Here is a 13894-nt window from a genome sequence, read left to right as displayed (position 1 = left end):
TTATGTGGATTACTATATTGCTCCTCTCTGTCGGCGATACGGGTTCTACTAGATGAAGAGATCGATCAAGTTTCAGGGTAGAGCATTCGTTCCTCTGCACTGGGGAGTATAACGATTGACATGAAGTATGTAACAGGAAAGAAAATAGACTGCCGAAGTCAGATTGGCAAAGCGAAGATCGTAACTTGACCAAGAAAAAGAAAACGCTAGGAAAAAAAAGGGTGAAAAGTAAATACTCATGGATCGTGTCACTGCTAGCTCGGGATATATGGTTTCATGCATCATGGCGATAGAAAGATTACTCCTTCCAGAACCAACCATTCTTCGGCTTAGACTCGCCATCTCCCGAGACCGATAGGTCGGCAAAACGAGGATGGGTCGTTTCAACGGATGAGTCTGTCTCCTCGCGGCCATCGGCGTAGCGTTTCGTCACAACTTTCTTGGTCTGGACAGAGCCATCGGGGAGACGCGTTCGTTCTGTCCGAGACATGGTGGAAATAATGCGAGACGAGGAGGCGTCATCTGAGAGACTGGACTCGACTGGCGTCTCAGGGACGGACTTTCGGTTCCCACCCGAGACAAGATCGAGCCAGCTCTCGTTATCGTCGTCACCTTGTTTGTCCTCGAGTGGAGGGAAGCCACGACGAGAATCAGACTGGCCCAGCTCCTCTAACTGATGTCGGTTTTGGCGATTTTCAACAAGAGAGCGCAGAATGTGACTTCTGTTGAAGACTTGGGAAAAGTCTCGCTCCCAGGCCTCAAGATCCTGCATGAAGCGCTCGTACAAGGCTAGCTCGTCATCTGCTTCAGCTTCCGTACCCTCCAAGGATCTGTCTTTGTAGGTCCCAGCACCCTGGATACCAAAGACTCCATCTCTATCCGAGCCAGTCACGAATTGGAACCCGCTGCCCATACTTCCACGTTTAACCAGCCCTTTCAGCCAGTCCCACTCGCTCTCGGTCCTGCCGGCGATCAACCTATCGCGATCCAGTAGCGACATTCCATTCTCGACTCGAAGAAGATCTTCAAAGGCCTCCCGCCACTGCGGCTCGTTGGGATCACGATCCGACTCCTCCCGGAAGGAGGACACGAGGGAGGAAAACACGCCCTTCTCCTGGCGTACTCGGTCGCGTGCTTGGCGCTCCAGGTGTAAAGGGGAGTAGGGACTGAAGGTTATATAGTTTAACGGCCATTGGTCATCGAAGTGCTGAAAGAATGATGGCATGGAGAAGTTGAAGTGTGTCCGAAAGGGCTGTGAGAAGAGAGGGAAGGAGAGCGCGTCAAGGCTAAGCGGGTCTGACGGCTCGTTAGACCAGCGCTGGCGCGATTGCGAAGTCTTTGAGTCCGTGTCTGCGGATGGCTGCGATTGTGACGAGTTTGATACGGGTGTGCCACCGTTGTTATCTGAGGGTTTGTCGTTATCATCGCGATTTCCGGACGAGCTGCTTTCGGCGCCTCCGCTCGATGTATAGCTCTGATCCCCCGCATTGTTTGGGCTGGCGCCGTCTCGGTGTCGGTATTTCATGCTATTGTAGGTTTTATCGTCGGTGAAGATAGTCCAGTGGTCTGGCTGGGGAGGCGACACGGCGGAAGGGAGACCAGTGATGGATTGTAAGACGGAAGAGACTTGTTCATCAGCGAAGCGCCGGAAGGCGACGAACGGGTTGGTCTCGCTCTCCATGTCGCGATCTTGGGGTGTATTGGAGGGCTTCTTGTTGCGGTCTTGGTCGTCGGAGTCTCGATCGCTGGGCATTTTGAGAATCAGTACTGAGATTTGGGTGTGAGACGATGGGACGTGGAGTCTTGAAGAAGTTGAAAGTGAAGCTGTTGGGAAGGCCGCCCCACATTCAACTTCGCCACGTGAGCTCCACCCATTGATGTTTTCCTCTTATACATATGACGTCTTTCCTTTTCAAATATCGTGTCTTGAGGGTTCGGTTATCTGATTCAATTGGATTCTACTTGCTTATTTACCATATATCCTCTACATTATGGTTTATATCTCTTTGTATCAACCCTTCCTCTACGCGCCCATCCACAAGGATCACGGCGAGTCTGGGCCGAGCCCCACTGCAGATTAGATCGGAAACCATACGTCAACATAAGAAATTGTCAATTTAAAGCTCGTAACGGGCATCAAAATTACATGCGTGAGACTGCGTATGTCCGAATAACACCAATTGCCAGCGAAATCCTACCACAGCCCAGGATCCATCATCATCAGAGCCGGGCACGTCCGGGGACATGCTCCCATGCCTCATCAAAACCAGTGGAGCGGATCCACATCGCGTCTTCATCCCCAACAGTGGAGTCGATAGCTGTTGAGGAGTTAGCGATGACCAAAAAATCATGCTAGTCATGCAGAACAAGTGGTACGATATAACTTACCCATATTACCGATTTGAAGCCACATGTTTCCAGAGACAGGCATAGCCTGTTGTCCCTGGCTCTCGAATGATTTACACACATTCTCCCCGTGTGCGACCGCGCGCACAAACTTGGCCAGATGTCCATCATCCTTAGGGTGTGATGCGGCGCGGGCAAAGAGGGTGGTCCAGTCATTTTTCGCAGGGTAGTTGGTGATATCGTCTCGTAGAAGCTCGGGGCAACCGCGCGACACATACATCAGTAGATCCATGCGGCCTTTCCACTCTAGAAGGCGCAGCCGGGTCTGCTGACTCAATGCTGGGAGGTGTACGAGCTTCGAGAAGAAGATGGATGAATTGAGGCAGTGGATGAAGAAAAAGTCCAGTTTGACTGCCTTGTTAGGTCGCTGGGCGGCGCTGGTGTAGTATACTAACAGAAACAGGTTCAGCAAAGGGCAGCGAACATGGAGGCTAGAGAAAATTCAAGACTCACCAACGTTGTTGATCATATCTGCCAGTCTCTCCTCCAGCTGGTCTTCTGATACCGTGTACTGCGCGGCATACTTCAGCATCTCCTGCGGGGCACGAGTCAACACGCCGTCTCGAATCTTGTTCACGTCCGTGGTCCTGGCTGAACGAGACAAGATCTCATCCTTGCGGATCTCTTCCAAGAGCTGTCTGAGGGACTTGCTTCCCGGCTTTCCAATTTCACCTGCCATCTTCTCAGCAGGCAGGAAAAAATCACGACCAAGACTATCATCATGAACCGCAGCCTGCGCAAGGGCCTGGGCCACGATGGCAGGTTGATTGAACTCGAGCCCGAATCCGAGATGAATGAGTGGATGAATTAGACCTGTATCATCGATCATTAGAACCACATCTTGATCCGAAAAAGAATCATGAAGAGACGCACCTCCCCACACTCGGCACAGCATATTCTCCGCCTGTTCATTCCCAGCAAAAACATATTCATTGAGCACAGCATCCACGCCCTTCTCATCAATCTGGCGCTGGAAGAACGACAAGAAATTCGAGTAATTTTTCCCCTTCCCAAGATACTCCTTGAAGTCTCCAGTCTCGTTCAATTTATCAACTACCTCGGCATTGACGGGCACGGCTTTGCGCTGGTAAGATTGACTCCTCTCGTAAGCCGCGCGGATATCCTCGGGTGTTCCGCCGAGGGCGTAGATGCTGAGAAGCATATGGGGGATGTGATCTGGTATAAAAGTCAATAAGATGCATACCACTCAGTGTGCGACCCAAGGGGACGGGGATATCTGACTGTGGAAACCCTGCTCGTTAAAGAAAACATGATGCTTCTCCATATCCAGCTGCAGAGCCTCACTGGCCGCCCGTGCTGTATCCTCCCTCACCCCCGAGCTGAAGATACCCGTGTCCGTCTCCGGGGAGAGATGGATCTTGCGTGCAGTCGCCATGGTGGATAGGTATTTGGTCTGGTTGCTATGGACGAATCGAGCCTTGGGCGCACTGTATAACCTCGGCGATAGAGGCACTGTAGACCCGAGCACAGGTCGGGATGATAATTGATCAAAGAACAAAGAACACCCGATCGGCAAAGAACCTTTGAACCGACCCCAAGTGTAAAACAGAAGCTTATCCGCAGATGCAGATGTTGTTTCAAAACCGATGTTGCGGGGAGCTCTTGTCCGGGGAAACAAGATCCTTTTATAGTATGATCGACACATGACACATTTCGTATCTCTTGAGGCCCAGACCGGACAGTATTACCCACCCAAACACGATTCGGTGAAGTAAAGCAACAGAAACAAAGCCGGGACAAGCCCTGCAGCTCGTGTGCGACCAGAAGCTAAACGGGGGGTAGCTTTGTCCAGCACCAGCAGAGCCTATCAGGGACAACAAACCGGAGTATGCGAACAGGATAGACCCCGAAAAAAGCGGAGCTATCGGGCCTTCCGGACTCCGTTGCCACGAACAGACGTCATTTTAGTCTGTCAATGCCCGAGTTTATTTTGCGGATACAGCACGGAGCACACAGTTAGGTAACTGAACTAGCTCACATAATACGGAGTTCCAACGGGGGAGGACTGGGCCCGGCTTGCTGACAGATATTGTGTAAATGGGGGTCCCCAGGTCCTTCGTATTTTGGACGGGGAAATGTTAGTAAGGTAATAATGAGGGGCTTCTAGCTTGTAGTCTGGACCAGTCCGGGACCTGTTGATTGCAAATTCAATGTTTATTAGTTACGAGGAATACGAGTTGTGTTTGGGTACATCTGGTATATTTGGCAAGTTAATATTGGGAGATCACAGTTTGTCATTCTTCTGCCAGGTTACATGAGAACATGCAGCATTGATAATTGGCAATAGCGCGCCTGAAAGAAGGATGGACAAAGAACTGGAACTAATAGACCAGGCTCTCTACAATTTGGGTCAAAATCTTCGCAAGACCATTCCTTCGAGTACTGTAATTGTTTTTTTTTTTTCCATTTTGAAAGGTGGGGGTATCGACAGTGGAGGTCTCTGCCTTGCACAATGTACTGTAGACTGCTGTTGCTCGTTCTGCATCTATTGTCCTTTGGCCGTCTCGCGTTCCTTCTTCCGGCGCAGACGGTCCCGCTCCATTTTCTTGAACAGCGGGTGCTGAGCCGCCTTGTCCTTGAGCTGCTTGTTCCTGCTCTTGTTGTATTCGATGTACGCCATGTCGTCGCCACCTGCGAGACCACTGAGCGTGGCAGCACTGCGCTTCGCTTTAGCCTTCTTCGCAGCAGCGTTGCGCCCGCCGCTGCGCATCGAGAACAGATCGTCGGTGACTTGCTCCACGTCCGCAGAGGCCTCGTTCTGCAGCATGACTTCCGTGAGCAGCTCGCGACGTTCCGACGGCGTAGCATAGTGAAGACCGTCATACTCGTCGATACCTTGCAGGTGAGTGATCACCTTGAATGCATAGCCCTGGTCGACAAGGAAGGCTTGTCGCTTCGACGAGTAAGTCATCTCGCTGGTGTCCTTGGAGACCAGTGAGTAGAAGAAGGCATTGAAACCTTCGTCGTTACGGCGTTTGGCACGAAGAATACGTCCCAGGCGCTGTGCTTCCTGACGACGAGAGCCGTAGTGAGAGGAGATCTGGATAAGACACGTAGCCTCGGGCAAATCAAGCGATGTATCACCAATCTTGGACAGGAAGATGGTGTTAACTTGCTCGTTGTGTTGGAAGTTCTCCAAGATACGCAAGCGCTCGTTCTGGCCAGTGCCACCGTAAATGAAGGCTTTGTTCAGCTTGCGTGCGTATTTTTCCAAAGCATAGACGTTGTCGGAGAACACAATGATCTTGTCACCGCGCTTCTCGTGGAAGTCAATAAGGTATTGGCAAGCCTGGAACTTCCGTGGATTCATGATGTACAGCAGGGCCTGCTTCCTCGAGCTTGCTCGCAGATACTCCGAGTAGAACTCGGTAGTCATAGGACACCACACCTCGGCACACTGGACCTTGGCGATATGGCCCTGTGCGGCAAGTTCCATCCAGTTCGCTTCGTAGAGTTTCGGTCCGATCAGGAAGTTCAAATCCTTGATCTTGTCGTCTTCACGCAGCAAAGTCGCCGTGAGACCGAGCTTAGTCTGCGCAGCGATGGCCGATGTGACCTTTCGGAACATCGAGGCCGGCACGACGTGCACCTCGTCAAGAATCATCATACCCCATTCTCTAGACTGAAGCCAGTCCATCATCTTCTTGGCATCGTAAGACCGTGCTCGAGTCTGCGACACCATCGAGTAGGTGGACACAATGATACCCGTCGACCGCTTGAATTTCTCCTTGTGGTCGGACGTGAAGATGGCGATGTCGCCCGGGTCGATAGTAGTCCAGCGCAAGAATTCATTTCGCCACTGAACCACGGACATGGAACTAGTGCAGAGAACGATCGTACCCTTCTTAATGGTAGCCGCCGCGGTAATTCCCACCAAAGTTTTACCGGCACCACAAGGAAGAACGATAATACCGCTCTTCGCACGTCCGTTACCGAACATCTTACTGAGACTCATCTCCTGGTACGGACGAATCCGGGCCGTAGGTTTTAAATCCATGTCAAGGTTGGGATTGATCGTGTCGCCCTGGAAATCGTACTCCTCCAGAGCCGGGCAGCCAATAGCTTGACAACGTGCTTTCACGATTTCGACGCCCGTGGGTGGGATTTCGAAACTGTATGTGAGGGCTTCCGAGGCTTCATCACCGACATCGTTGATGCCATAGTCCTGTCTCTCTCCCTGGGTCTCGGTCCGAGAGGTACCAGACGCCTTCGCTTGACCAGCAGTCTCTCGTACACCGGCCGCATCCTTCGTTCCGGGAATAACGAGTGCGCCCATCTTTGGGGCTGCTCGCTCAATAATTCCCTCCTCGTTGGAGATTCTCTGTGGTCCAATCACTTCGTCCTTCAAAAGCATCTGCAGCATTTCCGGCTCCACTGTTTCCACGTAGTATCGATTGTGATACAGAACCATCTTGATTTTGCCGTAGGACTTGGTGAACTCGATGATGAACTGGGAGATACTCTCAGGCAATGGGGTCTTCGATAGACGGTCCAAGAACTCGACGATATCTTGTGGTTTCAAACCAACCGACACAGCGGCGTAAAGACTGTGGCCCGTCAGGCGGTACTCGTGAAGGTGTGTGGGACGCGAGAGCGGTTCGGCGATGGTGGTCAGGAAATCCTGCGCCTGGGGCGCCAGCGGCGAGAAACTCTCGAGGGTGATCGTGCCTTTTACCGGCTCGATCCATAGCGGTCGGTTGTAGTGGTCACGCTTGAGGGGGAGATATGAGAGGTCCTTGTAGCCGAATCTGGGATCGGTCTTCTGGGACTGCGTTCGCTTGCTGAAGGATTCCAGCGAAAACTTGTTGACGACATCTTCATCCGCCAGTTTTAGCATCTGAGTCACGAATGTGCGCAGACCGCTAAACTCTACCTTTCAAGTTGTTGTCCTCCGGTCCATCATCGGGGTCCGAATACTCGTCGCTGCTGGAAATCTCCGTCACATCGGGGACTGGAGTGGCTCGCTTTGAGTCGCTGCTAGACCGGCCGACTAGACAAAGATGTCAGCTTTCTGACTCGACTCACCAGGCGAGTAGACCAGCCATGATAACTTACCGTCGGCGGCCTTACGCTTTGTCGGCATTTTGTCCGGATTGGGGATTTCGAGGACGGCGATATAGATGGAGAGAAAGGAGACTCGAAAGAGGGGTGTTTGAGGCGAGAGCCGCCTCAAGTGCGATGGTTCAGACCTGCATGCCACGAACAGTGGCGCCGCAGGAAACAGGCGGCGGTTGCTGACTAGCGGTGGTGAACGGCTTTGACTCGGAGGCTCACTTGGTGAGGTTCAAGTTGGGTGGAGGTAGATGCAGAGATCCTGCAGACGAAAGGGAGATGTCGTGAAGGGCGAAGGTGATGAAAGAGTAAGCACAAAGGCAGAGGTGACTAGATTCTTGAATTCGAGGTTCCAGGCTGACATATCATGGCCTGAGGCATCAAGGCTCCACCTCGGAGCTATCTTTACTGACGTAGAGGATCATGCCATATTTCTCTCTTCGCTCTATTTTCAGTCACATCACGCAGCAATGAACACAGTGAGTTGTCTATTCCATTTTAAGTGGCCTAATCAACCAGTTAACTTCTTTCTCTGCCTTCAGATTAGATCAACCTGGTAAGCAGATCTCCCCCGATTCTCCGCATCGACATGGGCCCATCGCATATCCGGGGCTACAAAGCTGACGAAAAGATCTTTACCCAATTGACAGGATTGGCTGGGGCTCCCTTTGTATCGGTACGTACTTTCAACCCGTTCAATCTACAATTCCACCATCCAGGCCCGGTCAGACACCAATCCGAGTATCAATCAAACTGACATATCCGTCCTCACCAGCCGGCGGCGGAGCCTACTACTTCGCCAAACAATCCATCAATGCCGACCGACAAGCCCGCTTCGAAGCCGAAGCCACTCGCAAGGCCCAGCTGAAAGCCATGGAAGCCGAGCACAAACGACAAGCCTCCCTGCCCGCCCCCGCAAACCCAGCCGACGACCCTAGTCTGAAGCGCGCCAACATGACCCGGTTCCAGAACGCGACCGACGACGTTGCTTCGCCTAGCGCCGAAGCTTCGCATGACCCGGCGCCGACGCGACACGAGCCGATGACCGAGAATGAGCGGGTCGTGGAGAAGGGGAAATATGAGGCAGCGGAGCCGTTCCGGCCGCCGCGGGGGAACCGATTCAGTTAAAGGGCGATCGTGGAGCGTCATTTGTACATTTGAACATGTAAAATAGGGAGAGAAAAAGATGTAATGTGTGGTGTGCCGCTGGGTTGGCATACTGGCCTTATAGAGTGAGTCTGGGAGGAAATTCCATGACTTTTTTTCATATCGACAATGAAGACTGTATCTCGTCCAAAAACAGTTATGTGTAAAACAGTTTTGTATAATGCTACAGAACTAGAATGCATACTGTTGGAAATATACAGGTAGTAATCTTGCGGATCATCCATCTATACGTGCCTCGTCACTCGAGATCTCCGTAAGAAAAGCAGCTCTGTCTGATGCCCGATCATATTGGAATATCTCCTCTCCATGCTAATGATCCGAACATAGAAAAAAAAAAAATCGTAATCAGAAAAAGAGTAAGCCAAACGCAACACCCCATTCCCAAACGCCCCCGAATGATATGCATAAAGTCAGGAGGTCCCGCACTGGTGCCAGCACTGAGCACTGGAACCCAGAATCAAATTAGAGACATGCAGACGTAAGAAAAGAAAGTAAATCGTCCGATTTCATGTCTACGGGCTTGGGTTTGTCGGCTAGCGGGCATGGAAGCACAGTGGGGGGTGGGGCCTATGTTTTGGTTAGCGTCGATGGTCCACATGCATGTATGAGTGTCATTCGGGCATTGCATATTGAAAGCAGGCGCTTATCGAGGAACCGGCACTCTGAATGCGCATTTGGTTGACTGGACTAGACTCACTTGGTGCTGTCTGGCGAGTTCGAGTTTCGTTGACGCGAGCTCTCGAGGGCGGGCGGTACGAAGGGGAGAACCACGCCGGAGACAAGGCAGGACATGGCGACAGCACGAGCCGCACGACTATCGGGGCGTGGGCGGTGGGCTGAGAAGTGCCGGATGGAAGGGCGGGCGAGTTGTGCGGCGATGACGGTGGCCATTGTGGTTATTTGAAAGTTGGAGAGTTGGTGGATTTGAAGTAAGAGTGAGTTGTACAGTAGATGATGGCAACTCGAGGTATATCGCAGAGACCAGAAGTAGAGAGAAGTGTTGTGTCGAGAGGTAAGTAGTTGGAGTGGTGGTGGTGAAATAGCAGAATAGACTGAAATGTTTAGTGTTGAGTTTGGAGTAGCCTTGTTCTGAAAACGACAGTTAATCACGAGGAGGGAGGGGGGCCAAGGCCATTTATAGAACGTGGGACGATGAGCAAGTCAGGCCATGCAAAGGCGCAAGTGACCCGTGTGGGGGAGATCCAGAGAACAAGAGTCATGGGCTGCGGGGCCCACTACGACAACCTGGGCGATGGGCTGGTGGGCTGGTGTTCATGATCCCAGGGAGATCAATAATAATACTGTCATTCAGCCCTTGGGGAATGGATCAACATTTGTCTGCTTAGTAGTATGTACTCGTGTACCTCATGACGGATCGGCCTGTCGGCACGAAGAGCCATACAGCGTGGACCACTGGCCGCCTATGGATGATGACTCTGACTGAGGCTGATGAATTGCTTACAGATACCTTGAAGCTAAGTGGAAGGAAGTAGAATCCGCAAGGGACGTGTTAACTGTATGCTATGGCACAGATGGCACTACTAGTTTACTGCCTATTCCTTACCAATACAGCCACATTATCAAGTAGACAGGTAATCTCGTCATTCTACACCCAATACATAACGTGCTTTTCTCACGCCATCGCGGGGCTCGTGGCACTGCGCATCGGCCGAAGTGAGTGGGGCGGCACTGGCCCCTCAAGGGACGAGCTCACAGGGAGGAGAGAGGATCAAAAAGAGTATGGAGTATGGAGGGTGGGTTGTTGGGCCACCACGTTCATGGAATGATCTTACTCGAGAAGAAGACATTTCAGGCAGCTACTCCTCCATGAGATGATACGGGACAGAGTACATCCGATCTGAACTGCCGAACTATGAAACGACTAACAACGCGCGATAAAGTAGATCCGCTGCATACAACAACTGAAGGCGGGCGGGTATGGGCTCGGGTATGGGCCGGGGCAGCTTGCCGAGTCATATCATGGTTCTACATATCCTTCGGGGCTCAATCGGATGGACTTGCTGAGCTCCTCCAAATGAATAATAATAATGGCTAAGTGGGAGACAAGCACAGGGATAGCATGTTTGATGAGAGATTCGGAAGGATGTCAAAGCGTCCCTAGTACCAAGTAAATAAGTATGCAGTGGTCAACTACCTAATCCGCCATTCCCCACATAACCAAATACGCAAATAATCACTGCTCGCTCCCAACTAAGTAAATGATCCTGAATTCCAGCCCCGAAATATCAATCATAGTCGATCATTAAAAATATTCCTTGCCTGCAGACTGTTTCCATCATATGCCGTAGTCTGCGAGAGGGTAGAAAGTAAACATGAATCCCCATCGGATGCCAACAGCGCGAAGTATTAACATTTCCATGCGCGTGAACAATCAACCCCGAAGGCCACAGAGAGACAGGATAACCTTATCCGAGCCCTCCTCCGCGTTGGCATCACCACAGTAGGCCACATATCTGGCCTGGGTTGGATCCACTGGTGTCGGGGGAAGGACATGCGACTGGGTTCGAGCGTTTCTGACAGGGACGAAAATCTTCTCATGAGGCCGAGCGTTCTTGATATGAAGTGTCTTCATGCTGTATGGTCCAGGGAGTGAAGATGTCATGGCACCCTGAGGGAGGACACAGGAGCGATTGAATTCGAACTCAGTACGATGATAATCCCCAGACTTCCAAGGCAGCTCAAAGCCAGAGGCGAAGAAATTATCGAACTCATACGGATACATAAAATTGGGGAATAAAGACCGGCGATAGCAATGCCCCCGTTCTGAACGTACGAGATCACTTTTGGGAGTACTTCTGCATTCGCATCCTCAATCAGGCCCGGGTCCGTGATGATGATGGCCTTCGGGTTATGCTCTCCCAGGTACCGAATCGCACCAGTCACCGTTTTGGCACAATTCACGGTGGCCGATTCGGCCAGTTTGTCAATCAAGGAGGAGTAAGTCTCATCGAAAAATGAACAATAGCGTGCGAGGGAGAGGAGAAGGATCTCTGGGCGATTTGCTGGGGCCATTGTTCGAAGCCTTGAAGGATCTCTTGGATATGAGTGGATGGAGGAGCCTCGATGTGGGTCAGTACTTCAGACTCGACCAGGGTACTGTGGGGTGGCCTGTCCCTTCAGGCTTCAGCGGAGCTCCTCCCTTCCAGATCACGTGCGATAACTCTCGTAATCGCCTGCGGAGCCGAGACTTTGCGCTGGGGAGCTTACCTCGCCGCATCTCAAGATCTCCAAACACCAATGAGCCGAGCCGTCGATGGCCTCCCACCAGATCGCCATTGCAAAGGCCTCCTTTTCGGCCGGGCTCCTGCGTCCAGATCCTTCATCTGTTCCGCGCGATGACATCGCTGCCTTTCACACGGCCCTTGATCGCGTCCTCAACCATTGCTCCCCAGCAAACGTCCAGGTCTGATCCATGACAAGCTTTCTCCTCCTATCACGCCTCAGTCATACTAAACTGCCCCTCGGCCCAAACAGACCTGCAAAGCATGGCTACTGCAATATGTCGCCTACTCCGCTAATCGGGTCGGAGGGCTGGCCAAATACCTCGTGGCCCTAGCTGGCTCCTCTGATGAACCGACTGTCGCAGGTGCAGGTCCAGGTGCTCGCGCCGGTACTAGCCATCGCTCTAAAACTTCAGTGAAGCGTCGGAGGCTCCATATCCTTTATCTCCTCAATGATTTGTTCCATCATAGCAAATACCACCTCGATGCCACGGCCACCTTCTCCACGGTCAGCGGATCCCTGCAGCCATACGTGGTGGAGCTGCTCGGGCACGCCGCAGCCTACGATCGACAAAAGAACCCCCGTCATCATCGGCGCCTAGATGACCTACTTGAAATCTGGTCTGACCATGGATACTTTGGTCCTGAATTGATCGAGAAATTGCGGGAAACGGTGAAGAACTCGGCTGCCATCGGAGCAGGTGGCACTGCCCCGGCCTCGTCGACTGATGTTCTGATCGATGAGACCGACACTTCCAAGAAGCTGCCTGGGAAAGAGGTGCCATTTGTCATGCCATCCACTCACGGCGACCCTTCAACACCATACTACGACCTGCCGGTCGGCAATTGGATCCCTCATATCATCCCCAACTCGACTATCCCTCTTCGCTCCGACAGCATTAAACCCCTACAATTCCTTGCTGGTCCCGCCGATCAGTCACTGGTCAAAGCTCTGAAAGGCTTTATGCAGGAAGTAGATCAGATCTACGGTACCGAGGAACTCATCAAAGATGATGGAAGCATGGATGTCGATGAGCTTGGCCAGCGGATCACTCGAGATGAAATCACTGGGGATATCTTGGATGGCGAGACATACTACGGCTGGTCTCGGGCATTCTGCCAGCAAATGAAAAAGCGACCTGACTCGCGCAGCCGCAGTCGAAGCCACAGCAGATCCCGTGGCGCTGTCAAGCGGCGGTACAGCGACAGCTCCCTGAGCCATGACAGCCAACGATCCGACTCTCGATCGCACAGTCGGCCTCGTACAGGTAAAAAGGAGGCACGGCGTTACGACTCACGCTCACGGAGCCGCTCCCGCCGCAGATCTCGATCTCGCTCGAGTGAAGGCTCCTATACGCCGCGCGAACCATCTCCACCACGGTTTCCACCTCCACATCAACACTCGCACGCTCCTCCTCCACCTCCACCGCCACCAGCTCCTCCTGGACCCTATCAACAGACCCGTCCTTACAATCCACAATACCCTGCGGCTCCCCCAGGCGCCAACTTTGCTCCCCCGCCTCCACCCCCATTTCCCGGCGCCTGGCCGTCTGGCCCACCCCCACATATACTGGGCATGCCCTTCCCCCACTTGGCCCGGGGATGAACCATCCTGCTTTCCCTCAATCATTTGCTGGGCATCCTCCTCCTATGCCTATGCCTATGCCGCCTGGCCAACAGCTTCCTCCTGGACAATATCATTTCCCTCCTCATCCGGGTGCTCAACAGGGCCACGGCTGGGGACAGCAGGGTGGGCGCGGTTGGCAATAGTCGTGGGAATCCCCAATAATTTATTTCTAATTTCCCGATATGATACCATGTTCTATTAATTGAATTATCCTCTTATGTGTTATGGAAACAGTATGCCTCGTGATGATGATGTCATCGCTGTCTGTGATCTATAATTGGACGATCTATACTTGGACTTCATATGTTGCTATCAAAAACTTCAAGTCGGATACTTACACCGAACGACATCAGCAATTTGGTCTGAGGATGTCTAAAAC

The 13894-nt window shown here is 52.2% G+C and overlaps 7 protein-coding genes across 7 annotated transcripts; 2 read left to right on the top strand and 5 right to left on the bottom strand.

Moving 5' to 3' along the window:
- Positions 1–298: 298 nt before the first annotated feature.
- On the bottom strand, positions 299–1753 carry N7473_003585 (uncharacterized protein; the record flags this gene model as incomplete). The annotated part of the gene is made up of 1 exon (XM_057149525.1): positions 299–1753. The coding sequence occupies one exon, from the start codon at positions 1751–1753 to the stop codon at positions 299–301; it is 1455 nt and encodes a 484-aa protein (XP_057013179.1).
- Positions 1754–2220: 467 nt separating this feature from the next.
- N7473_003584 (questin oxidase family protein) lies at positions 2221–3802 on the bottom strand (the record flags this gene model as incomplete). Its single annotated transcript, XM_057149524.1, has 5 exons — positions 2221–2318; positions 2389–2796; positions 2860–3219; positions 3280–3582; positions 3649–3802. 5 exons carry the CDS (start codon positions 3800–3802, stop codon positions 2221–2223), a joined length of 1323 nt encoding a protein of 440 aa, XP_057013178.1.
- An 802-nt stretch (positions 3803–4604) lies between these two features.
- On the bottom strand, positions 4605–7777 carry N7473_003583 (TFIIH/NER complex ATPase/helicase subunit SSL2). The gene is made up of 3 exons (XM_057149523.1): positions 7483–7777; positions 7301–7417; positions 4605–7242 (listed from the first exon to the last, which is right to left on the bottom strand). The coding sequence occupies exons 1-3, from the start codon at positions 7508–7510 to the stop codon at positions 4913–4915; spliced, it is 2475 nt and encodes an 824-aa protein (XP_057013177.1). The 5' UTR covers positions 7511–7777; the 3' UTR covers positions 4605–4912.
- Positions 7778–7949: 172 nt separating this feature from the next.
- Positions 7950–8607, top strand: N7473_003582 (uncharacterized protein; the record flags this gene model as incomplete). The annotated part of the gene is made up of 4 exons (XM_057149522.1): positions 7950–7958; positions 8022–8035; positions 8130–8155; positions 8255–8607. The coding sequence occupies 4 exons, from the start codon at positions 7950–7952 to the stop codon at positions 8605–8607; spliced, it is 402 nt and encodes a 133-aa protein (XP_057013176.1).
- Positions 8608–9339: 732 nt separating this feature from the next.
- On the bottom strand, positions 9340–9747 carry N7473_003581 (uncharacterized protein; the record flags this gene model as incomplete). Its single annotated transcript, XM_057149521.1, has 1 exon — positions 9340–9747. The coding sequence occupies exon 1, from the start codon at positions 9535–9537 to the stop codon at positions 9340–9342; it is 198 nt and encodes a 65-aa protein (XP_057013175.1). The 5' UTR covers positions 9538–9747.
- A 1291-nt stretch (positions 9748–11038) lies between these two features.
- On the bottom strand, positions 11039–11679 carry N7473_003580 (uncharacterized protein; the record flags this gene model as incomplete). The annotated part of the gene is made up of 2 exons (XM_057149520.1): positions 11039–11374; positions 11437–11679. 2 exons carry the CDS (start codon positions 11677–11679, stop codon positions 11039–11041), a joined length of 579 nt encoding a protein of 192 aa, XP_057013174.1.
- A 213-nt stretch (positions 11680–11892) lies between these two features.
- N7473_003579 (RNA polymerase II-binding domain-containing protein) lies at positions 11893–13732 on the top strand. Its single transcript, XM_057149519.1, has 2 exons — positions 11893–12070; positions 12142–13732. The coding sequence occupies exons 1-2, from the start codon at positions 11921–11923 to the stop codon at positions 13492–13494; spliced, it is 1503 nt and encodes a 500-aa protein (XP_057013173.1). The 5' UTR covers positions 11893–11920; the 3' UTR covers positions 13495–13732.
- The last annotated feature ends 162 nt before the right edge of the window (positions 13733–13894 follow it).

Source organism: Penicillium subrubescens (genome assembly GCF_028828155.1).
Source record: "Penicillium subrubescens strain IBT 31985 chromosome Unknown utg000002l_segment0_segment0, whole genome shotgun sequence".
Lineage (NCBI taxonomy): Eukaryota > Fungi > Ascomycota > Eurotiomycetes > Eurotiales > Aspergillaceae > Penicillium > Penicillium subrubescens.
Note: the sequence above shows the minus strand (reverse complement) of the source record. Positions and strands in the feature narration are given on the sequence as shown.